We start from the raw sequence: 25,686 nt of genomic DNA, 5'->3' as shown, positions 1-25,686 counted from the left end.
TGTATTTCGAATGTTTTCACCCCATTTCGAGGGCATGTTCAGGTGAGAGTCAAATGATGCGCTGAGAGGGAATAAAATTATTCGTAGCAGCAATGGTCATCAGCTGCTGGCGCCCGGTTGTTTTTTGGCCACAAGCGAACCCAAATTCTAGGATCAGTAAAAAAGACATTTTAGAATGTCTTGACTCGTTTAAACTGCAACAGGTTTTCAGGTTTTTACGTAGATGGCCTCAAGTATTTTTTAACTTGTTTCATGGTGTATTATTCCTGTGACTAAGATTTATTTTATGTTCGAAGGGGGGCAGTTTTTATGTAGATGTTTTAAAATTACACTAGAATCTATATTATGCATTATAAGGCGGCGAGATAGAGTAGTAGTTGTGTAACCAACGTAACTATTTATTTCAAAGGTTTTTAAACTCATACATGACGTTGTTTCTGTCTCGGGCGAGGTGGATCATTATTATTTTGCTACAGGGTTCTAGGTTTTAATTTTTATCGCAAATAATGAGTCTAATCTTATTGTTGTTAAATAACAAATAAAATCAAAGCTTCAGAACTTAAATAAAAACATACCACCGTAAATAACAATATCATACAGCATCATATGCTGAATCCTACTAACTTATTTTACTATTCAACATAATTTTAAATTAAAAATATACATAGGTACATATCTGCAACTGACAAAAGCAAAAGGTTGCAGCTGAAGAAGGTCTGAGATCACATCAGCCTGTAACGTAATGTCCAGTTACAACAAACAAAGGAAAACAAGAAAGAAATCCAAGTAAGCGTTTTTATTTTTTGAACAAAATTTTTATTACCGTTACTCTACGTCTCGACACCACTTAAAATACTCTTACAATTGTCCATCTCGCCCGGTGTATACTTTTCTTCTTCTTCTGACCGCATGCCGGCTACAGCCGGTCCATTCTCATCCTCAACTTTATATGGCCATTTTCGTTGACGTTGACTTTCTTTCTGCCTTGAACATGTGGTGTCCCTTGTTGCGAGGATATATAAAGCATGTTCACGACTTAGTAATAAGGGAGACCATTATACCAGTATATATATTAAACTACATTATATATATATATATATATATATATATATATATATATATATATATATATATATATATATATATATATATATATATATATAACTACATTATTTATTTAATGCAAAACAAAACAAAGCAAAGTTCATACATTGGTGCAATAATTTTGTAGTCACTTAAGGGCGTGTGATAGTGGTTTGTACGTTGACCTCCGTGGAAGTGTGCAGAAATAGAGGTTATAGTTCATATTTTACACGAGCGATATATAGCTTAATTATAACAGTCTTGGATTGTTCATATTGTATCAGCTCTACGTGTAAGCATCTTACAGGTAACAATGTTTATACAAATAAAAGTGTTAGATGATGCATGTTTATGGTGCGCACATGTTTACGTGTGCACGGCTTGGTGCCAAGCAAAAAGAGGGAGAAGAGAAGGGAAACGGAAGGCTATATCAGAGGTCACAGGAAATGCGTGCGTATCAAAGTTATGTGATGTTTGCACGTGCTCCACGCCATGCGTGCGTGTGCTACTGCACACAGCTTGTTCTGTGTCTGTGTGTTTGATCTCGACAAATTTGTAGGTATAAACGGCTCATTATATCCTTTCCTCTATTTTCTTTTTCTTCTCGCACACAGTTTCTAATTTGCATATGCGCATTTTTCGGCTACTGCGGCTGTTAATCTCTTTAAAAGCCAGCCATCCTTTGCTGCTGCTGCTGCTGATAATTTCCCACGCGTCCATATGCCCAGTGTTACAAGCCGAAGCCAGTGCGAGAATAACAACGAAAACGTCATTATTAGTCCCAATAAACAAACACACAGATTTTAATATATTTGCAGCCAAACCAAGATGCAACATATGGAACCGGAAGTGGGGAGCTCGATCGAACCAGGTGGAAATGGCTGATTCTCGATGGTCCCGTTGACACCCTGTGGGTGGAGAATTTGAACACGGTGCTTGATGACTCCCGAGTATTGTGCCTGGCCAATGGTGAACGGGTAAAAATAGCTCAAGGAATGCGCTTTTTGTTTGAAGTGGATTCTCTTTCACAGGCGAGTCCGGCCACCATCAGCCGGTGTTCCATGATTTATATGGTAAGATTCTTGGTGTTTTATTTCTCCGAATATAACAGCAACGGTTTAAAAACATGGATAAAGTACCTTTAAGAAAATATTTTTTAAGGGATCAATGGGAATTCGTAGGCATTATAATGTATATCTTGAAAGTTTAAATTATTGAGTCATCTTCCTTTATTTTTTGCAGGGTGGAGAGGGGGTCAAATCGCTGACAAGACAACCTCTCTTCTGTTATTAATAACATTTGAATTCATTTAAAAATAAAACTACTTGATCAATATGTGATTTTTGGAATATGTTATTTTGATTTTGTCGTAGATACATACATCATACAGATTTTTTTCTATATTTTTAATTTTTGAAAATGGCGAGAAATGAAGACAAGAACCAAAGTTACTAAAAGAAAATTCTTGTTTTTCTTTATTTAATTCTTACAGAAGTTCAAATTTTATTTTTATGAGACGAGAAGTGTCATGGTTTTAAATAATTGTATTTAATTTTTAGTGTTTAATTCAGCGACTTATATCTTGTTCATAACGTATTCAGTCTGAAGTCTTTTATAGACGAAAAAATTCAAACATAAACTCAGTTTTTTTCTATGTTCTTTTAACATAACCTTTTCACAACGTATTTGTCGTTATGCTTTGGTATTTGCCGTCATTCATTTTCAGCTTCCAAGATATATATATATATGTCGTTAATTCATTACCTGCTAAGCATCAGCCGTATAGCGTAATGGTGAGAAGTCTTGACTGTCATTTGGGCGGTCGGGTTTCAATCCTGGCTTGAGGCTGTTACCTGTTTAACGAGCGTAAAGGAGAAAGTAAATTTCATCATTTCTATTTTTACTCTTCATTCGATGTAGAAATGTAAGAGGGTTGTGGTCTGTGTATATGATGGTCGGCTGACTCGACGATGATATATATACGTCGAAGTGCTGTAGACTGAGGATGAGGGCTAAAGCTTCCTTCTCTACAGTAGAATAGTTCTTCTGACATGAGTTGAAATAACTCACAGGGTGCTCAATACCAGAAGGATCGATTTGGAGTAGAACTGAACCGATACCATGGTCGCTGGCGTCAATAGCCAAGCGGAAAGGCTGTTGAAAGTCAGGAGCCCTCAGCACAGGATCGGAGCATAATAGCGATCTGATCTGTTCAAAAGACTTCTGGCAAGAAGAGGTCCATGTGAACTTGGACTTTTTAGACAACAGTTGGGTGAGAGGTGACGCAACGTCAGAACTGTATGTGAATGACTATATATATATATATATATATATATATATATATATATATATATATATATATATATATATATTTGCGTCTCCATTCCCACGCGGAGAGAGACATCATGCTTAGAAAATAATATTAAACCCTACTAGAAATGGGGAAAGAGGTGGGGTTCGCCTCCTCCTTTTTTTTTCTTTGCTTCGCATTTCAATCTAAAAATAGATTTGATGAAATACTTTTTTCCCCCCCTTTTTTTTTGGCTGTTGAAATACTTACGAAAGCTGAATCCTTGGCTTTTGGGACCAGATCACAATGTAATATCTGTTCTGATACTACACTTCACTTTTTGTGGCATCGGTCAGTGAAGGAGAAATCCTTCATAACTGAGAAAATTTCCACTTTTGTTCATATCCAGAATATTTTTCTTTGGAAAGCTTGAGTTCCCATATCAAAAACCGATCTTGTGCCGAATTCTGCCCTCGCGAGAAGGCAAGTAGATAGGAAATAAATATGGTTGCACGCTCTCATCCCTTCAGGCCGACGTTTCTCACGATAGCAGCGTTATCCCTTTGATCGATGCCGATCTTTCTATCTACATCATATCTAGCCTACTAATATCTACTTATCTATGTGAGAACCTAACCAATTCAATATTTTAACAAATATGTTTACTGTAAACTTGTATTAATTGAAACGGAACGAAACCATGTTAATAATAATAATAATGACATAGCAAAACATTTATTTATTTTTTAAGGATCCAGTGGACTTAGGGTGGAAGCCATTCGTCACTTCTTGGTTCCAAAACCTTGATCCAAAATTTCCTGAAGAAGGCCGCCAGTATCTCAAGAGACTCTTTGATGCATCCATTGGCCCAGCATTGAAATTCCTCAGCTTACACAGTAAACATTTGTGGCATAAGTCATCGGAACTGAGGAGCGTCGTTTCCTTGTGCAGCATCCTCTTTTCTTTGCTGGACTATTTGGCTAATAATGGTGGCTTTGGGAAAGAAGGTGACATTTTTTTTACCACTTTTCATATTACAAAGATTCTTATTGTTTTGACTTTTCGGACTACCATTCTCATTTGCATGGAATTTCTATGAATTTCAAATGGAACCATTTCACGTTTTCATTGAAAATATTTTATTTAAATTACACTGATTAATTTAAAGTTGTAAAAATCTTTAGTTTAATTCCAACAACTTTCGGTTGCAAGCCTGTTTTTATTTTATCGGTATTTCTATGGCAAGTGCTCGTCCGAGCTCCAATCTCTGCCCCCCCCCCTCGTCAATCTTTCACAAAAAACACCCGTCTAGCTGAAACCACTGTCAGTAATTTTCCCCACTCTTTATCTGTGCCTAAATCAAGACGTAGATTCCATGAACAAAGCTTCTTTCGTAAAAGTGCACGCCTGTGGAACTCTCTCCCGTTTGCCTGTTTACCACCTGACTACAACTTGGATGTCTTCAAGTCCAACGTAAACAAATTCCTGGTGAATCGCCCCTTAAGTAAGACACTTTATCAAATCTCCAATACTAACGATTACTACGATACTATCCCATTGATTACTGTACACGCAATAACCCTTATCCCCGAGTGGCTTCCGGGCCTTGATAAGTGGTGACTCCATGTAAAATAAATAAATAAATGAATAAATAAATAAATAAATAAAAGGGGTTTTTATACATCTGCAGGGCGTTTATAAATGATGGGAACATTCCAATGTTTTTCCAGATTCCAATACAGCAATTACCGATTCCGTACTAAATTCTCGATTCCGATTCCGATTCTTTCTAAATATTATTTCACAAAGATTAGGTCGTAAACTGGATAAGTACCAAGTAATATGTATGCATGTATATATATATATATATATATATATATATATATATATATATATATATATATATATATATATATAGGTTAATGGGATAATATGCTTATTCAATTATATTTCACCATTTTTTAATACTAATCCCTTCATCTATGAAGCTCGATATAACTACAGAGCATATATGAATAAATGACAAAAGGTCTACATTGCAAGTTTCAAGATGTTGTCCATGTTACCGTTTATATATTTCGGCATGTTAAAATGTTCAATTATTGACAGCACCTGTTTAAATGAATGATACTGCGCTACGAAACAGGTGCTGTCAAGAATTGAACATTTTTACATGCTGAAAAACGACTGTAATGAAGAGATCCAAAAGTTATAAAAAAACATTTCAACAAAGTTTCGTACTATATATATATCTATATATATATATATATGTTTAGAGGTACAGAATTTATATACAGTTTTAAAAATAATAAGCGGAAGTTTCTCAAGAGCTCTTTCGGCTATCATCTCATCAGGAGAAAATTGATAGCGAAAAAAACAATATTGTGTCGAAAAATAAAGAGTTCTAATCGGGAACTTATTGAATGTGCCAAAAGTACGGGGACACTAAAATAAATTTATTAACGTTTAAAAACGATTAAAATATTGGCACAATGAGGGAGAAAAAAAAAACGGGAGAAAAGATTCAAAGTTCCCCCAAAGAGAAACAATGCGTTGGATGTTTTCTTTTGCCGGCACAAAGAAGGTTGACGCACCGCAATAGAGATAGACTCCAAAATCTTTAAATGGTTTTTGGAGTCCGCTCTATGCAGCACCTCGAACCAATCTATTTTATATCTATCGGCACAGCACGGGTTGTCAACCAAATGCTGGCCAATAGCAGAGTCCAAGGCTGCAGAAGGAGGGAGACCACCAGACCCCATCCTCCCCTGTCTGATCTTCGATGGAACATGCTGGTTTATACGAGTCAAAAGGTGCAAGGATGTCGCCCAACATAACCAGCATCGCACTGGCATTTAAGTTGATATACAATATTGCTATTTTGGATGTAAGGCAAACTATCCTTGCGAAAAGACGGAAAAACAGGTCTCGTAGTATATACCAAACGCAAGGACACAGAATAATAGCAGTCGTATATACTTCTGCGAATCTGTTTGGAAAGTCTATTACTCTTTTCCCCAATCCACGGTAATTTTAAATAAACCGGGCATTTCAAGGGTCCAAACTTTTTAGAGGATTTAAAATCCGCAACCCTTTTGAAAATACAGTCATCAATAAGGTCAACAGGATAACCATTATTGATGAATATTTCCCTGATCTTATCGAGTTCGGCGTCTAATCTGTTAGGCGAACAAATCACGAGGGCTCTAAAGTTGGGGCCAACGGACTCCCCATTGAATCCCCGTCGACCTGACAGTACACAATATCACAAAAACTAAACTCCACGGATTTAGTGTACATTAAAATGAGTTCAATAAGAATCTCTTTAGAAAACCGTGGAGCAGTCAGGCGACCATCATAGAGCGCGTCAGTACATATACGTATAGTCTCATTCAACGGTATGTTGGTAAAGAGACTAGAGACATCAAATGAGCACATAAAAGACGTCTCTGCATTTGAATCCAACCCACGTACACAATCCACGAACCGAAAAGAATCTGGGATGCAGTGCGTGGTATATAACTCGCGCACAGGTTGCAGAATTTCCAAAAGCCACTGAGCCAAAGAATGTTGTGCTGAACCAACCATTGATAAAATAGGTCTCAGTTGAACACCTTGCTTATGGATTTTGGGGAGACCACACATTCTGGGACGTTGTGACCCAGAGGGTCTGATCCTGTTATAGACGTCCTTTCAAAAAACCTTCTTTTTAAATAATGCAAGTAGACGTCTTTGCATTTTAGCCTCGTTCTTGCAAGTATTATCCGTTAACTCGACGGGGTCGAGTTTATGGAATTTCGAAACATCATTGAGAATAACTGCCATTTTCTCAACGTAGTCCGATTTGTCCAAAATCACCACTCCTGCACCTTTGTCTGGTTTGCACATATTAAATATCAGTATTGAACTTTAATGCTTTCATAGAAAGAGCTCTTGAGAAACTTCCGCTTATTATTTTTAAAACTGTATATATATATATATATATATATATATATATATATATATATATATATATATATATATATATATTTATATGTGTGTATTTTATTTTTTTATTACCGTTTTATATGTTTGGTTACATATGTTTCAGATGTTGGACTGTTCACGGTCTAACAGCCTCGTCAGACCTTACAGAAGTGGTTGTTAGTATTATGAATAAGTGTTTTAGAAGCTTTATATATATATATATATATATATATATATATATATATATATATATATACATACATATACATATTCTATTACTCATGGGGATAATTGCAATGAAATGGTATATCCACCCAATTTCGGATATACTTTGTCAACACCGAGAAAGCATTTGGACTACACCAAATAACACACAATCAACGCAACAACGAATAAGATTGCCCGGTATACTTTTCGAAATATCAAGAAGGAGCAGTACGCTTTCGCTGTATGGGAATATCACTTTCTCCCATGGGTCTATTTTCTGCCCACCCGGATTTGTAACCCCGAATGACATTGTACTCCTTCCGATAATGGACTACCCAGGTTGTATCAACTTCTCTTTTCGTGTAATTTTCTCCATATAATTATCCACAACCTCAAAAAACTATTTTCAATAATTGTGCTGAAAAGCAAAATAACGTCCATTCGCAGCTGAACATTTTGCTAACTGCATTTCATTTCCTCTGATGATCCATTGTTGAAAATCTATGGATTAAGGAAATTAAAATAACCCCTTCTATATATTCCTTTTGTCAAGCAATAAATTCTTAAATCGAATATGTGTCTCTATATGTTGTTTTTTCAGAATTTAAAACTGAACCACGAAATTTATATATTGCTCTATTCTTAAATATTGAGCTTTTCCCCTTTTTGGCTAGGATCTCCTTGAAAGTATTACTTCAAGTAATATCTATCAGAATTTTTCATCTGAATTCTATCAGTGACTTATCTCGCTTATATATATATATATATATATATATATATATATATATATATATATATTTGTTATATATATATATATATATATATATATATATATATATATATATATATATATATATATATAACAAAAATATAGGTTAATCATTTACTAGAAACGTACTCGGTTTGTATGTACCAATCGTGATGGATTAAAAATCTTTTTCGTGAATATAATGAAATATAGCGAAAAAAAACTTTATATATATATATATATGTATATATATACATATATATATGTATATATATATATACACACATACACACATATATATATATATATATATATATATATATATATATATGCATTGTGCTAATCCTTATTACTTTTGGTTGGTTGGTTGGTTGTTTTTGTTTTACGGCATATCAACACTTTTCGGGTTATTTAATGCCGAATCCAAACATTTTGAAGAAAAATTTTTTAATAGAATATATTTGTTGTTTTCATGTCGGTTTCTATTTAACCCATAGTTGGGACCCTAACAGGTACTACCACCCCGGGTCAGAGTGGACCTGGGAGCAATGGTAATTAAAGGGTGGCTCCACACTCCCCAAAGCCCACAAGCTAGGGCCTCACCACTGGATATAGTTTAAGGTCATATCCAGGATCCCCATTGAGGGACATTTACCCTCTGCAGGGGGGAAGTCGGCGTATTCTAATGCCCCACCGACAGGGCCCCTTATTACAGTGGATTGAATGGATACCATAGTACTTAGTTCGCTGCACCTTATCATAAAAAATATCTATGAAAAATTTCAGCCAGATTGACCCAATAGTTTCTGAGAACAATTGGGGCAGAAAGACAGACAGACAGACAGACAGACAGACAGAAAAGGAGTAATCTATAAATATAAAAGCAAAAATGTATGTATGTATGTTCGCTTTTTCTGTGTGTGTCTACAAAAGGCTTCTTTCAGAGAAGCGGTCGGTCGGTTCACAACTTTTTAAAACTTTTTATATCACATAAAAATCGTAATATCTCACACTTAACAACGAAGCTCGCCTGTCTATTTAATTTGCTCGATTTCGGGAAGATAAATATTCAATATTTGTCGCTCGCCGCATGTGGGTTAGTCTTTTTTCTATAACATCTTCGGGAGAAAAAAAAAAAAAAAAAAAGCGTTCAGCAGTAAATGAAATCCCGCAGTCAAACTTGACCTCATTAACTCATTAAAACGAGCACCTGCTAAATCCAAACGTGTTTCCGTAAATATGTCGCGGTGGGGCAATGGTTAACGTCTCACTTTTTTTTTTTCACAACTTTGCTTCAAGGGTTCGGGTTCGGGTTCGGGTTCGATCCTCATACTTACTTTTTTATAAACCCCCCCCACACCTCCAAACCCCCGGGCAACGCTGGGTACCCCCCGCTAGTTTTATATATAAGGCTGTATGTCTGTCTTTCGTATGTCTGTCTGTCTCCATATTTTCAAAGTCTATCTCTTTTGAAATTAAATGTCACAGAGTGGCGCTAGGGGCCTTCAATTAAAAGTCTTTTTTTTAGACCATTCTTTTATGGGTCTTTAGCCTGTTATAAAACCTAAAAAAATTTTTTTTTTAATATTTTGAAGGGTCAAAATTGAAAAAATCCTTATACATTTTGTACATTCATTTTTAGTTTATTTCTAATTTTTAATTTTAATCAGTTCATGTACGTGTCACGTTGGTACGGTGGTAACGTCACCAGCTATAAATGCTACGGTTTTGCTTTTGGTTTCGATTCTAGCTTATAGTACTGGAACACGTTTTGTTACTTTTGAAATCACGACTCTATAACAATATATACGAAATCTGGACAAATTAAAATATCATATTTAAGAGTATTTTACGACAGGCAAAGCCGAGCGTCTCCCGCCCACCCACGCTAGTCTAATCTATAAAACTCACTATGTCTGTGTTTCTGTCTCCATATTTTCAAACTCTATCTTCTCCGAAACTAAAAGTCGCAGAGCGACTCTAGGAGCCTGAAATGATTGGGTTTTTTTTTTTTACTAATCCTTCTTTTATGGGTCTTTAGCAGGTTAAAATAGTTTTTAAGGAATCAAAAGAGGTAAAAATTGAAAAAATCGCTACATATTTTGCACATTCATCTTAGTTTATTTTCAATCAATTCATATACGTGTTATGTTGGTAAAGTGGGAACGTCACCAGCTTTGAATGCTACAGTTTTGCTTTCAGTTTCGATTCTAGCTGATGGCACTCAATTTTTTTTTTTTACTTTTAAAATCACGACTCTATAATGATATATACGGAATCTTAACAAATTAAAATGCCACATTTAAACATATTTTACGACCGGGCAAAGCTGGCGCCTTCTGCCTCACTAGTATAATATAGATTGACTAACGCCATAAGTTGATTGATTTCTGATTTCGAGAGTGTAAAAAATAAAAATAATCAATTTCATGGTATTTTCATACATGGGACTGACTTTTTATAACTTTTATAAGAAAAAAAAAAATAAAATAAAAAAGAAAGAAATCAACTTTAAATAAGCAAATTTTTTTCTTTCAGAGAAGCAGAATGAAATAGATGCTGCTCCGTCCCAAGTAGAAACCGATTTGAATTTGTCACCCCACAGACAAGAATTATCCCGAGGGAACTTGGCAAAATCTTCCGATTCAACCAGCAACAAGTAAGTGTGCTAGTACTAAAATTCTGATGGTGGGGAGGGGGGGGGTGCAGCAATATTTAACCCCAGAATGTGCCGCCACCTTTGCTTAGAGAGCTCACCATTTCTTTTGCTTCCAACGTAATAGATATTGTGAAACTAAAGCCACCTTAAGGAATGCCAACAACCATTGTAAATGAGTAATAAAGAATGTGAGAGATTTTTATGCTCAAAACTCTTATCCTCGAGTTGCCTCTGGGCCTTGATAAGTGGTTTAAAGTATCTGAGCAGCGGTTTGGTTCCCCCTAGTTTTGGCGAATAACAAACAGGGTCCTGAACAGAAGTGGGTCCTCTATTCCTACCAATATCAATGAACCTGAGGTAATTTTGTCAGCATCTGACAAAGCAAAATTCTTTGCCAAGAATTTGGAGCAAATTCTACCCTTTGCGATCAAGACCGCCTACCCTCATATTTCCTACTGTGACCGAAAAAACACTATTTGACATATAAATACCTGTACATGATGTTGCCAAGCTTATAAAAAACTTTGTTCCAGTAAAGCAACTGGCTCCAACGGTATTTCAATCTTAGTGCTCCAAAAGCGTAAACCGGAACTAGCTCCCATACTTACAAAACTATTTAAACATTGCTTTTAGGAGAAATGCTTCCCTGGAACCTTGGAAAAATTCATTTGTCTGCCCTGTATTTAAAAATTCCAGAGATCGGTCATCTCCCTTTCAGTAAAAACCAATCAGTTTCCTATGCATCAACCTTAAACTATATCCAGTGGTGAGGCCCCAGCTTGCGGGCTTTGGGGAGTGTGGAGCCACCCTTTAATTGCCATTGCTCCCAGGTCCACTCAGACCCGGACTGGTAGTACCTGTTAGGGTCCCAACTATGGGTTAAATAGAAACCGACTTAAAAAAACAACAAATATATTCTATTAAAAAATTTTTCTTAAATCTTTGGATTCGGCATTAAATAACCCGAAAAGGGTTGATATTCTGTAAAACAAAAACAACAACCACAGCATCAAGAGTAAGTTACTAGAATCTGTGATAAACAGAAAAGTGGTCAACCACCTCAGCATCAGTCATATGCAATATACATAGTTTCCATTCTGCTAGATCTACAGCTGATGTACTGAATTTCATATCACACAGGATTAATGAATCTCTTGTTTCTAGAGCAACAGCACTTGACATATCAAAGGCTTCTGATAGAGTATGGCATAAAAGTCTATTTCACAAAATCGCCAGCTTTGGAATAGCTGCGAATGTCCTCCTAATTATTAAACCCTTTCTCTCTGATAGGCTTATAAAAATAATCGTTACTGGTCATGAATCAGAAACTCATAGTTCCATCCTGGGCACAACTCTCTTCCTGATCTTTATCAATGATCTCCCAAATCACGGTTTTAGATCATTCATCAACATTTATATAGACGACACCACAATCTATGGCAACACTTCAAAGGCCAGCAATGACCAAGATCTTCTAATACCCTCTCTTCTGATCTTGAGAATGTTGTGCAATGGGAAAAAGTTGGTTTGTTAATTTTAATGAATCGAAAATCAAGCTTCTCTACTTTCATCATAATCACACCCCAATTGAAATGAATGGATCTTGTCTTGGTGAAGCACCATGTTATCACAAATATCTGGGACTGATCTTCAATCCTGATCTGAAATGGAACACATATATAAAATTTGTTGCCAAGATCACTGGAAAAGTGGTTGAATCACTCTACCTCTCCGGCAGGTACCTCACTGCTGATGCAATCCTCTATCTGCTTAAGAGCTAGGTATGCCCTAAAATGGAGATGTTACGAACCTGTCTCTGCTCTATCATTATTTTCATGACAAGTGTTTGACAGAACTCCAAACTATGGTCCTCCTGCTCCTCGACTAACTGAAAAGACTATCAACAATCTCCTCCACTCTCTATCTGAGCCTAAATGTAAACGCAGATTTCATGAACAAAGCTTCTTTTCCAGAACTGGCCACCTGTGGAACGCTATTCCTCTTGCATGCTCCCTGGACTTATATAAAGGCGGTGATTGAGGCTGAAGGTGGCTACATTGAATAGATGTCAGCTCTACTACATAATCAAGTTCTCTGAATTGATGATTTTCAATAAAAGTTTTAAAATAATGCTGTAATGATGTTTTCCACCCTGTACATCTGTAACCTTACCCAACACGTTGTAGCTGCAGTCGCAGAGTAGACCAAGAATAGGAAAGAACTTCAACTCACTTTTTCTTTGTTGTACAGCAACCTTTATCTCCTTATTCTCTTGTGACAGCTTCAACGTCCCTCACATGATGTTTTTATTGAGCGTGCTTATAAACGTCATCCGCATCTCTAACGAGATCATTTTCTCGAACATGCTCTCTCTTTTTTATAGTCTTTTTTTTCCTTAACATTGTATCATTTCACTCACGGATTGGAATTTGTATCCGTGCTATGTTATACATCTAAGTTTCTGAATTTTTGAGATGAGGATTGATTATTCACAATATCTGGATTCTTTGGACAACTGTTCTCATCTTGTTATTGCGTACATTTATTGATCTATATATATAAAAGCGAAAATGTATGTATGTATGTATGTGTTCGCTTTTTCTGTGTGTCTACAAAAGGCTTCTTTCAGAGAAGCGGTCGGTCGATTCACAACTTTTTAAAACTTTTTATATCACATATAAATCGTAATATATCACAGTTAACGAGGAAGCTCGCCTGTCTATTTAATTTGCTCGATTTCGGGAAGATAAATATTCAATATTTGTCGCTCGCCGCATGTGGGTTAGTCTTTTTCCTATAACATCTTGGGGGTGGGGGAAAAAAGCGTTCAGCAGTCTCATTAACTCATTAAAACGAGCACCTGGTAAATCCAACTAATTAAATAAATTCAAACGTGTTTCCGTTAGCATCTCATAGTGGGGTAATGGTTAACATTACACTTTCTTTTTTTCACACTTTAATTTACAACTTTGCCTCAAGGGTTTGGGTTCGATCCTCATACTTACTTTTTTTACCCCCCCCCCCAAACACCCGGGCAAGGCCGGGTACCCCTCGCTAGTTTAATATATTTATAACTTGCTCTTCTTTTCACCAGCACGTTCCTCCAGAGAAATCCAAATGCCCTTCTTGATGTTCTAGGAAAGCTTTTTGTGTTCGCTTTTACTTGGAGTTTTGGGAATGTTTTCAAGAGATTTGAGGATGATGACCAACAAGATGACCATGGCTGTCTTGCCACTGCGTTTGACGGACTCGTCAGAGATTTATTTGAAAACTCCAAACTGGGTGAGAATATTTTTTATTGTTTTTTGTTTTCTTGTTTATAAACATACACACAATCTCTGTTTGTCAACATATCGTATGAATCCGAAGATTCAATAGTTGGCATTGGTTTCCCTGATATTTCTTTGGTCAGAATTTGTTCTAGAAGGCATCATGTACTTATGGGAAGGATACCGTAAAGGTTGCCAACATCTTAAGTAAAAATGATTTTTGTGGAACAAACTGAATTCAAACTTGGAACACACAGGTTGTTAGTCCGTTAACCACTTGATCATTGTTATCTCCCATCCTGTAGATACAAATATAAAAATATATACATGTACCTAACTTTACATGAAACTAGCTTGGGTGCCTGGCGTTGCCCATTGGAGGTATATGTTGAGCAAAAAAAAAAAAAAAAAATGGGGTAGTAGGCAGGCAGGCTCGAACTTGTACCGCAAAAGAGGAAAAGAATGTGAAAAAAAAATGTGACATGTTTGCCGTTGGGCCCATCGCCAAATCGGAAGTGACATAGGTTTAAATTAAGGCTAGACAATTGAAAAGAAGGGATGATTTTCGAAAATATCGGCGAAAAAAACCGACCCTTTCCTGTAGAAAAGTGCCCAGTTGAGGGTGAAGTAATTAATGTTTTGGGCCAATTTTTCGATATTTGTTATCAGAAGAGTCGAGCTTCAAAACGATACTGATCTCGTGAAAATCCAGCGTCTTTGTCGAAAGTTTTAGGCAGGCATACATACATACATACATACATACATGCAAACATACATACATCCATACATTTAAACAGACAGATGAGATTTATATTATAGAAAAGAAAAATGGATCAGGCCTGTTCAAATGAATCACACATCGGTTAATTAGTTTAGGTGTGAATCCTGTAGATCGTCATCATGATCATATCATAGATTCTATTGTTGGCATTGGTTTCCTCGATATTTTTGTAAATTCTTTCTAGAAAGGGACCACATGAAGGTTGTCAACATCCTAAGTGGAGGTGGTTTTTGTGGAACGAACTGGATTCGGACTTGGAACATCCAGGTTGTCAGTCTGTGTCATTAACCAATTATTAAAAAAGGGTCTTCTATTTGAATTAGTGTACATTATCGAATTATTCACAAAATATTTGTTGAGACGTTGTATATTTCCTTATAGATTGTAATGCAGTGTGACTCACTTAAAATTAGCCGAGAGGAGGAACATTCTTTTATTGTTTAAATTATCTGTAGCGCTTTAAAAGATGCGGGAAGTGCTCCCCGTTGACATCTATGCATTTCAGGGCACGTTTACCAACGTTTGCAGATGCTGCCTGTAGATCTTCTCTGGTGATTCTCCTGATAGCGTTGGTAATCTTCTCATTTAGTTGGTCTAGATTGTAAGGATCATTTGCATAAGATTTTTGTTTTAAAGTTCCCCCAAAGATAAAAATCACATGATGACAAGTCCGGGGAACGTGGTGGTCGTAATCCATTGCTTATTGTTCTCTCTTCCGTAAACATTTCATGAACTCGTGTCATTGATCTTTGAGACGTATGGCATGTAGCACTATCTTATTGGAAAAAGAATTGCATTTTGTCTTGTGGTGTCAGTTGGTCGTTAAGAGAAAGATTAGAGAGGTTGGGCTACTTTAAGTGGGTCGCCCTGTATAATCCTCTAGCTTTAACAACGACTTCCATCACTCCCTATTTGCTCCTTGAACTAAACGAAAATTCCATAAGCAGAGTTTCCTTTCAAAAACTGTCCCTCTGTTGAACACAATACTGTGGGGTTGCTTCCCCACTCACTGTAGTATGGTCATTTTCAAATCTGATGTAAATAAGCTTTTGTTGAGCTGTTCTCTTAAATAATCAAACACCACCCAAGTTTCCACCATAACTGATCATGTCATCTCACCATCTACTCAACACTTATTAGCCCTTTCTTGTACAGTTGCCGCCAGGTCATTATAAGCAGTGACGCCCCCACCAGTACAAAAAAGTATCTGTTCTGTTGTTATGACACCACCCATTCAGGCATTATGGGGGTGAGAGGTAGAATAATATCTTTTACCACTAGGTAGTCACCACTTATCAAAGCCCAAAAGCCACTCGAGGATAAGGGTTAATGCGTGTCAAGTGGTTAGTGATACAACACCGTAATGGTGTCAAATGGAGGCTTACAATTATAACAAAATAAAACTATTCATAACACAAACTCGAGAGAAACAAGACTCCAACACAGTTGGGCTCTGGATTCCAATCTGTAGTGGAATGGCGACATAAATGGATGGTCACATTCAATGCTGCCAAGACTAAACTGGTTTCCTTCAATAATTACAAGAAACCTTCTCTGCCACCAATAGCAATGGCCAGTGACTCCCTGTCTGAGAGTACATCTTTCAAACTGCTTGGCCTAACGTTCACAGGAAACATGAGCTGGAACAATTATATTGAAAACATTGCCAGGGCCGCTGCGAAAAAGGTAGGCTCTCTCTACCGTGCTAGAAAACTGCTGACACCTGAAAGTATCCTGTACCTCTATAAGGCCACCATTCGCCCATGTATGGAGTATTGTTGTCACATTTGGGCTGGTGCATCTGCTGCTAGTCTCTCGCTCCTAGACAAGGTTCAAAAGAGAGTCGCCAATTTGATAGGCCCTGAACTGGCATCTAAGCTTCAGCCTCTGTCCCATCGATGAAACGTTGCATCCCTCTGCCTGTTCTACAAGTATTTTAATGGTGACTGCTCTGACGAACTGCAGACACTTGTGCCCCCACGACGTAGACACCCTCGACAAACCCGACAGGCAGCTAAATCCCACCCCCACACAGTAGAGATCCCTAGATGTAAAAGATCTTTCTACTCCAGTAGTTTCTTCCCCAGAACCGCTAGACTCTGAAATTCCATTCCAGGTCCCTGCTTCCCTAACTGTACTGACATGCAGAAGTTCAAGTGTAACGTAAACCGACATCTTGCTGCCCAAATCCCAACATAGTGCCCCAGTAGTTGCTGCCCCTGATAGTAGCCCACTACACCAAAGTGGCAATATGCCTTGTTTGGGGTGAAAATGTAATAATAAAAAAAAACAAAAATGTGTAGCACCACATCTTCGGTTGAGGCCGTACTTGTCAATTATTGTCAGATAATCTTGATCTGCAATGAGCACCAACTGTCCATTGTCTCTAATTGTTGCTAACTCAAGACCTTTACAAGGCCACCATTCGCCCATGCATAGTTGGTTGGTTGGTTGTTTTTGTTTTACGGCATATCAACCCTTTTTGCGTTATTTAATGTCGAAGAAGAAAAATTTTTTAATAGAATATATTTGCTGTTTGGGACCCTAACAGGTACTAACACTCTGGGTCAGAGCGGACCTGGGAGCAATGGTAATTAAAGGGTGGATCCACACTCCCCAAAGCCCGCAAGCTGGGGCCTCACCACTGGATATAGTTTAAGGTCATATCCAGGACCCCATGCATGGAGTACTGTTGCCACATATGTGCTGATGCATCTACCACTAGTCTCTCCCTCCTAGATAAAGTCTAAAAAAGAGTTGTAAATCTAATCGGTCCCACTTTATCAACTAAGCTCCAGCCCCTGTCTCATCGCCGCAATGTTGCATCACTGTGCCTGTTTTACAAATATTTTCATGGAATGTGTTCTGATGAACTCGTTTCACTTGTATCCCCTCGACGTACATATCCACGACAAACCTGCTTAGCAATAAGATCTCACCCCTTCACTGTTGTTGTCCATAAATGCCATAAAGCTTTCTATTCTAATAGTTTCTTCCCTTGAACAGCTAGACTTTGGAATTCCCTTCCTGCTGTCTGATTCCCTGGCTGTACTGATAAGCAGAAGTTTAAATGTAACATGAACAAATATCTTAATCTTTCCTAGACATGGCCCCCAAATACTAGCCCCTTATGTCCAAGTGGCGATATGCTTTGTAAGAGGTGAACAAGAGTAAAAAAAAAAGAAAAAAAAAGAAGACTTTCTATAAATTGCGCTTAGCTCTTGTAAACTGCCACAAAACTGATTGCCGCTCCTAAAACTGTCGATTGTCCTCTCCTTTTTCTCCACCACTGCCACCTCTTGATTAACAATCCTATTTCAACTTTCTTTTGTGTACCTTTCAGAACAACTTCCTCTCTATTGTCTTTTTACTATGCTCACTCTATAACCTTTTAATTTCCGATAATATTACACATCATCATCATATCTAATCTTATCTTATCATATGATGAAGATTACACAGAGTTATATGCTTGTACATGTATGGTGTAAAAAAAAATCGAAACATATTATGTTATCAGAACCCAGCCTACTCTTTTTTTTTATTGTTTATTTTTATTTTATTTTTATTTTATTTTGTATCTTTTATGGTTTATTTTTATTTTATTTTTATTTTATTTTTATTTTATTTTATTTTATTTTTATTTTATTTTTATTTTATTTTATTTTATTTTTATTTTATTTTATTTTTATTTTATTTTTGTATCTTTTTTATTGTTTATTTATATTTTATTTTTGTGTCTTTTTTATTGTTTATTTTCATTTTATTTTTATTTTATTTTTGTATCTTTTTATTGTTTATTTTTTATTTTATTTTTATTTTATTTTTGTATTTTTTTATTGTTTAGTTTTATTTTATTTTTGTATCTTTTTTATTGTTTATTTTTATTTTATTTTTGTATCTTTTTATTGTTTATTTTTATTGTTTATTTTTATTCTATTTTTATTTTATTTTTGTATCTTTTTTATTGTTTATTTTATTTTATTTTATTTTTGTATCTTTTTTATTGTTTATTTTTATTTTATTTTATTTTATTTTGTATCTTTTTTATTGTTTATTTTTATTTTATTTTTATTTTATTTTTGTATCTTTTTTTATTGTTTATTTTTATTTTATTTTCGTATCTTTTTATTGTTTATTTTTATTTCATTTTTATTTTATTTTTGTATCTTTTTATTGTTTATTTTATTTTATTTTTATATCTTTTTTATTGTTTATTTTATTTTATTTTTGTATCTTTTTTATTGTTTATTTTCATTTTATTTTTTTTATCTATTTTACTTTTATTTTAAAAATATTTTGTTTGATACATTTTTTATTGATTTATCAAGGCTAAAAACAGGAGAGTATTTTATTTATACACTGATTATATAAACTTGTCATTTCAAATATATTCATTTATTCGCAGCCGATATAAAAAATTACGCAAGCATTTTTTTAATTGATATTTTATATTATTAGTTGTTTTTTTGTTTTTTTTACGAACGCATTTATGATTAAAAATATTCAAATGCAGGACAAACTATAAAAACGGATTAAATGGATACGCTGTTAAGAACTCTTTCAATAGTTGATTACTGTTCTTGTGTGTTTTTATTCTTCTTGAAACTTTGTTACTGGAACCAGAAGCGGAAGCAGCAATTTAAAGGATCGAAAATTTAGCTCAGAATCTTTAATTATATATATACTTCATAATTTACTACTTAGCTCTACCTATGTATTGAGAACTGTTGAAGTAAATACTGACAAATTCACGCATAAAATTATATTTTCGTATATTAATTTATGTGATTAAATTAAGTAATCATATATATATATATATATATATATATATATATATATATATATATATATATATATATATATATATATATATATATATATATAAAATGGGTTAAGAAATTCCAACGAAAGAAAGATGTATATTTAAATAAGGAGGTGGTGTATTTTTTAAAATTATTTTATTATTCCATGTCTTGATTTTTCATTGAGAATTATGTTTAGATCATTGTAATAATGTTTCTAAATCATTGAAATCGTTTTTAACGTTCTGTGAAGCGTTCTCTTCAGGAATTATTTTCAATATTTCTGAAGAGAACGCTTCACAGAACGTCTGAAACGCGTTAAAAACGATTTCAATTATTTAGAAACATTATTACAATGATATAAACAGAATTCTCAATGAAAAATCAAGACACGGAATAATAAAATAATGTTAAAAAATACACATTGTTGGTGACTACTCCCTTATTTATATATATATATATATATATATATATATATATATATATATATATATATATATATATATATATATATATACATATATATATAACTACTTCATTTATTCACATAAATTTAATATACGAAAGTATAGATTTATGCGTAAACTTTAAGTATTTACTTCAAAAGTGCTCAATACGTAGGTAGAGCTAGTTAGTAATTTATAAAATATCGCCATATATATTTTATAAATTACTATATATATATATATATATATATATATATATATATATATATATAGAGAGAGAGAGAGAGAGAGAGAGAGAGATAGATAGATAGATAGATAGATAGATAGATAGATAGATAGATAGATAGATAGATGTAAATATTTGGATATAGATGTTACTGTATGGGAATTGGGGAAACAACACCGGTTTTAGGAACACCGGTGAGTGGTTTCCCTTGGCTTGGTAAGCATATAGCTGACGAGGGCTTCGAGAAAGCACTTTCACCCGTACGGTGGCTCAAACCTCGTGTGAGAGAAAGCATGCTACGTCACAGGGTAGAACACACTTATCCTCTATATCATTGGCGGAACATATCCATCCAATCAATGATAGAGTTCTCCACCCAGTGGGTGAGTTATGAACATTTGTATTGCTCGGTTATGTTTTGTTATTTGTCCATCTCACATTTGTCAATGTGTTAATAAATGTTCGTATTTGTACTTGTGTTCCATCTAATTAGTTATTAGACATAATTTATGCTTGTGAAGTATTTTCTGTTTCAGGTTAATTAATTTAACTATGCGACGCCGAGATGTCAAACAGGACGTTTATTTTCTTCCTTCATTAAAACAATGGCTTTTCACCACAATTCATAATAAATGCCAGGGTAGTCCTTGACTCTACATAAAGACGCCTCAAACAAAGGATCACACAACAAGATTGCTGTGATGTTTTCATTAATCAAGTAAGAAAAAATATATAGAAATGCTCTTGTCTGTGGTCCCTTCTCAACGCCAACAAATTTTCTATTCTTGCATTGTGACAAATTTCTAATATTTCTCTCTATATATATACTAGCAGGGGTGCCCGGCGTTGCTCGGGTGTTTGGAGGTGTATGCTGTGCAAAAAAAGCAAAAAAACAAAAAAAAAAATGGTTAATTTTTTAAAACTTTGACCCCTATTATGACCCCTTAAAATTTATAGTTTCGGGCTCAAGTCACTTTATTAAGTTAGATCCAGGTTCAAGAAACCTATATCTAAAATTTCAAGTGTCTAGACCCAAAATTGTCGGAGGAGTTTGGTAGAGTTCTTAAAGGTCAAATCGTTGAAATTTGACCCCTTAACAGCCAAATTTCTGGCTGACACCCGTCACATCGATTTTCCCAAATCTCAGTACCCGGTATTTCAAATTTCGAGTCTATAGACTAAAAATTGACAGAGTTATTGCGTAGGGAAATGTACACAGACAGACAGACAGACAGACACACAGACACACAGACAGACAGACAGACAGACAGACACGTTCACTTTTATAGATATATAGATAGAGGAGAAATATTAGAAATTTATCACAATGCAAGAAAAGCAGATTTGTTATCACACGCAATGCTTCAAGTAAACTACATCTCCTTATTTTTCTTTTTCAAATGTATTTAAAAGGAAACAAAACAAATGTATTTTTCCAGGAATCCATTTACCAAAGGGAGATAAAAATATATACAAGTACTTTTTGGATATTAACAGCAACGAATTTACTCCCTGGGCAAATCTTCTTCACTCTACGGATGTCGAGATCGAGAAAAGGGGTCTTCATAACCTTCAGTTTGGCGACCCCCACAAGAAGCAGCTGCAGCTTCGTGGAACGATTGATCAACAACTGGTTTTAACCGAAGAATTCCTGGGATTCTCCTTTGTCGTCTCTCTTCTTCTTCTAAACGGACAGCCGGTGCTTCTCACAGGTGAGAATGGTTTTGATAAATTTCAATCTTAAGAAAAGCAAGCAAATTATTGTTGTGGGTTACAAATCACCCCTATTTCGTAATCAAGGTGGAATCAACCAGTCCTATGAATACCTCTGGTTTCAGAGACAAAATAGAGACATTCATACCATGTTTAACCGCATGCTACGAACACGTTCCTCTCATACCACTTTAGTGGCTCCTGTATTCTTTATAATAAATACATATTTTATACACTTTACAATACTTGTGGTTTCTTTCATTTGTAATCCCTAGCACGGGTCTACAACGCTTTCATATTAGAAAGTTCAGTGAGAAAAGTTAGGAATATTTCAATGAATAAGTTTTTTTTTTCTGTGTGAGCATGTGTATGAATGAGTTGAGATGCAGCAGCAGACCCAAGGCGTGACAGAAGAGCGGAGAAGGGAGGGTGTTGAGGCGACGTATATCTTAGATCTGTCGTGGATTTCAGCTGAAACTGTTTTATAGGAGTAAGAATTCTGTCTTTTTACGCATCCAACGTAGATTGAAAATGGCAATTTCTTTTCAATTCGGAGACATGCTTCTGATTGGCTTGGAATGTTTTTTTTAAAAATTAATTCAAACGAGTGTATGCTCAGAGGAATATGCGCAGAAACGAGTTTAAGCATTTTCATTTTTGACGCCGAAGTGTAAACATCGCCAGCATACGTTAAAAAAAATACAATTTCACGTGGATCGTGTTAAAAGTACAGAAATATATTGTTGTGGGGGTACAAATCACCCCTATTTCGTAACAAAGTGGAATCAACCAGTCCTATGAATACCACTGGTTTCAGAGACTAAATGGAGGCATTCATACCATGTTTAACCGCATGCTACGAACACGTGCCTCTCATACCACTTTAGTGGCTCCTGTATTCTTTATGATAAATAACATATTATATTTTATACACTTTACACTACTTGTGGTTTCTTTCATTTGTAACCCTTAGCTCGGGTCTACAACAATTATAAAACCTATTAAAAATTTATTTTTTCATTTTCGTCAAAAATTTACCGAAATTACATAACGTGTTCGGGAGAGTCTGAATCACGGAATCAAACAGACCTAATGTACCCGACACTGTAGGTATTTGAGTGAATATTTCCTTGAGACTATCCTTTCGTTAAGCATTTCATGACTAAATGATAAAATTAAATAAGAAGGAATGAATTCAGTCTTTGCCCTTGTGAACCAACTTTTTCTCCACAATAAAACCTTTGAAACCGTAACAAGACTGCATAATAAAAGTCTTAATATCTGTAAAACTACTTGTCTGCACAAAATTTAAATGTGATATTCTTTATGAGTATACCCGAAAACTGACGACTGACACCTAGTATCAAACATGCTAGCTGCACTGGGTCTATTTCCGTTTTCCGCCAGGTTATCCTAATATGTACTCATGTGACCCTCGCCAAAATTCATACGAGTTAACATAATATCTACTTACTAACGTATGGTCACACTATATATAACAATCAAAGCTGCTGCGAAGAAGATGGGCTCCCTCTACCATGCTAGAAAGATACTTACGCCTGAAAGTATCCTGTATCTCTACAAGGCCACCATTCGCCCATGTATGGAGTACTGTCGTCACATTTGGGCTGGTGCATCTGCTACTAGTCTCTCGCTCCTGGACAGGGTTCAGAAGAGACTCGCCAACCTGATAGGTCCTGAACTGTCACCTAAGCTTCAATCTCTGTCTCATCGACGTAAGTATTTTAATGGTGGATGCTCTGACGAACTACAAGCCCTTGTGACCCCCTCGACATAAATACCCCTGGACAAGCAAAATCCCACCTAATAGCTATTGGCCAGTGCTGTCGCGTAGGGACCCACTGCAAACTTAGCGTACCATGGTCGTCGAGTTTGTTTTATTTATTTCAATGACTCACCACTTATTAAGGCTTCACGCACGGCCATTCATAAAGAAGAAAGCCTGTTTACTGGAAAAGTGTCGTCACACTTGTGGTACAAGAAAGCAATATCTCTCGAACAGTCAGTGAAACTGTCGATAATTGATAAGCATTTTTAAAAATTGCACTGGAAAAGATAACACGAAAAAAAAAAAAGAAAAGAAATACAATTTAAAAAAAAAATTTTTTTTAATTACATTTTCACCCCAAACAAGGCATGTTGCCACTTTGATGTAGGGACATAAGATACAGGGGTACTATGTAGGGAGTTGGGCAGCAAGATGTCGGTTCACGTTACACTTGAACTTCTGCATGTCAGTACAGTGGGGAAGTAGGGACCCGGAAGGGAATTCTAAAGTCTAGCAGGTCTGGGGAAGAAACTACTGGGGTAGAAAGCTCTCTTACATCTAGGGATCTCTACTGTGAAGCGGTGGGATTTAGCTGCTTGTCGGGTTTGTCGGGAGTATTTACGTCGAGGGGGTACAAGTGCTTGCAGTTCGTCAGAGCATTTGTTAAAGTACCGTTAAAGTACTTGTAGAACAGGCAGAGGGATGCAACATTTCGTCGATGGAACAGAGGCTGAAGCTTAGATGACAGTTATACTGAAAGTAAACTTTATTCGATATTAATTAAAAAAAAGAGAAAAAACAAGAATTAATTTAAAAAAATATTGTGACGTCATGCTATTGATACAAACAAGTTACATCTTTCGTGTTATTGATGCGTTGAAAGCTGATAAGCATCGCGTTGTTTCATGGATTTCAAAGGCTAAAATTTAACTATTTTGATTGTGAACAATGTGAAAACAATTTTGTTTGTATAATTATTCAAATAATAACGTACTTTGTTTAATATTTTCCTATCAAGACCGGTTTGTCATCCACTTTGATTTTTGTTTTACAAGGGATCACCACTTATCAAGGCCCAAAGACCAGTTGAGGATTAGGGTTAATGAATGTAAGATGGAAATATAGTAATCGTTAATGGTGTAGATTGATTATAATTTGGATTATTTAAGGGGACGGTTCAACAAGAACTTGTTTACATTGGACTTGAAGACTACTATATTGTAATCGTCCAGGAAGCAGGTCGGTTGAACAGTGTTCTACAGCGGGCAGTTCTAGGAAAGAAGTTTTGTTAATGGAATCTGCGCTTAGATTTAGGCAGAGAAAGAGAGAGAGAGAGAGATAGAGAGAGAGAAAGAGAGAGAGAGAGGGAGGATTGTTGATAGTGGTTGTAGCTAGACGAGTGTTTGTTGTGAAAGTTTGGCTAGGAGGGACCATAGATTGGAGCTCAGACGAGCACTTGCCATGAAAATAACGATATAGCAGAGACAGGCTAGCAACGCCTTTTCTGTGGGAAAGAGGTTGCAGAGGAGAGAAAAGGGAATCACCTACTAGATTTTGAAGCCAGTTTTGGCAACAGTACTTCATCCTAGGGTGTACTTCGCTTTTATATAGATAGAGGATTGCATCGGCAGTGAGATACCCACTGGATCAGTAGAGTGATCCAACCATTTTTATAGCGATCGTGGCAACAGATTTGATGCACGT

General features: G+C 35.7%; 1 protein-coding gene across 1 annotated transcript in view; it reads left to right on the top strand.

The window, feature by feature from the left end:
* LOC145255562 (dynein axonemal heavy chain 6-like) overlaps positions 1–25,686 on the top strand; it is a 277,781-nt gene that overhangs the window by 83,676 nt on the left and 168,419 nt on the right. Inside the window, exons 23-27 of the mRNA XM_080114017.1 lie at positions 1,902–2,156; positions 4,125–4,380; positions 10,833–10,953; positions 14,048–14,235; positions 21,920–22,192. Coding sequence (XP_079970143.1) covers positions 1,902–2,156; positions 4,125–4,380; positions 10,833–10,953; positions 14,048–14,235; positions 21,920–22,192 — 1,093 coding nt within the window. The remainder of the gene's footprint in view (positions 1–1,901; positions 2,157–4,124; positions 4,381–10,832; positions 10,954–14,047; positions 14,236–21,919; positions 22,193–25,686) is intronic.

The sequence above is a fragment of the Euprymna scolopes genome, chromosome 31, assembly GCF_053919585.1.
Source record: "Euprymna scolopes isolate OS-2025 chromosome 31, ASM5391958v1, whole genome shotgun sequence".
NCBI classification, from domain to species: domain Eukaryota; kingdom Metazoa; phylum Mollusca; class Cephalopoda; order Sepiida; family Sepiolidae; genus Euprymna; species Euprymna scolopes.
This window is presented reverse-complemented; position numbering and strand designations above follow the sequence as displayed.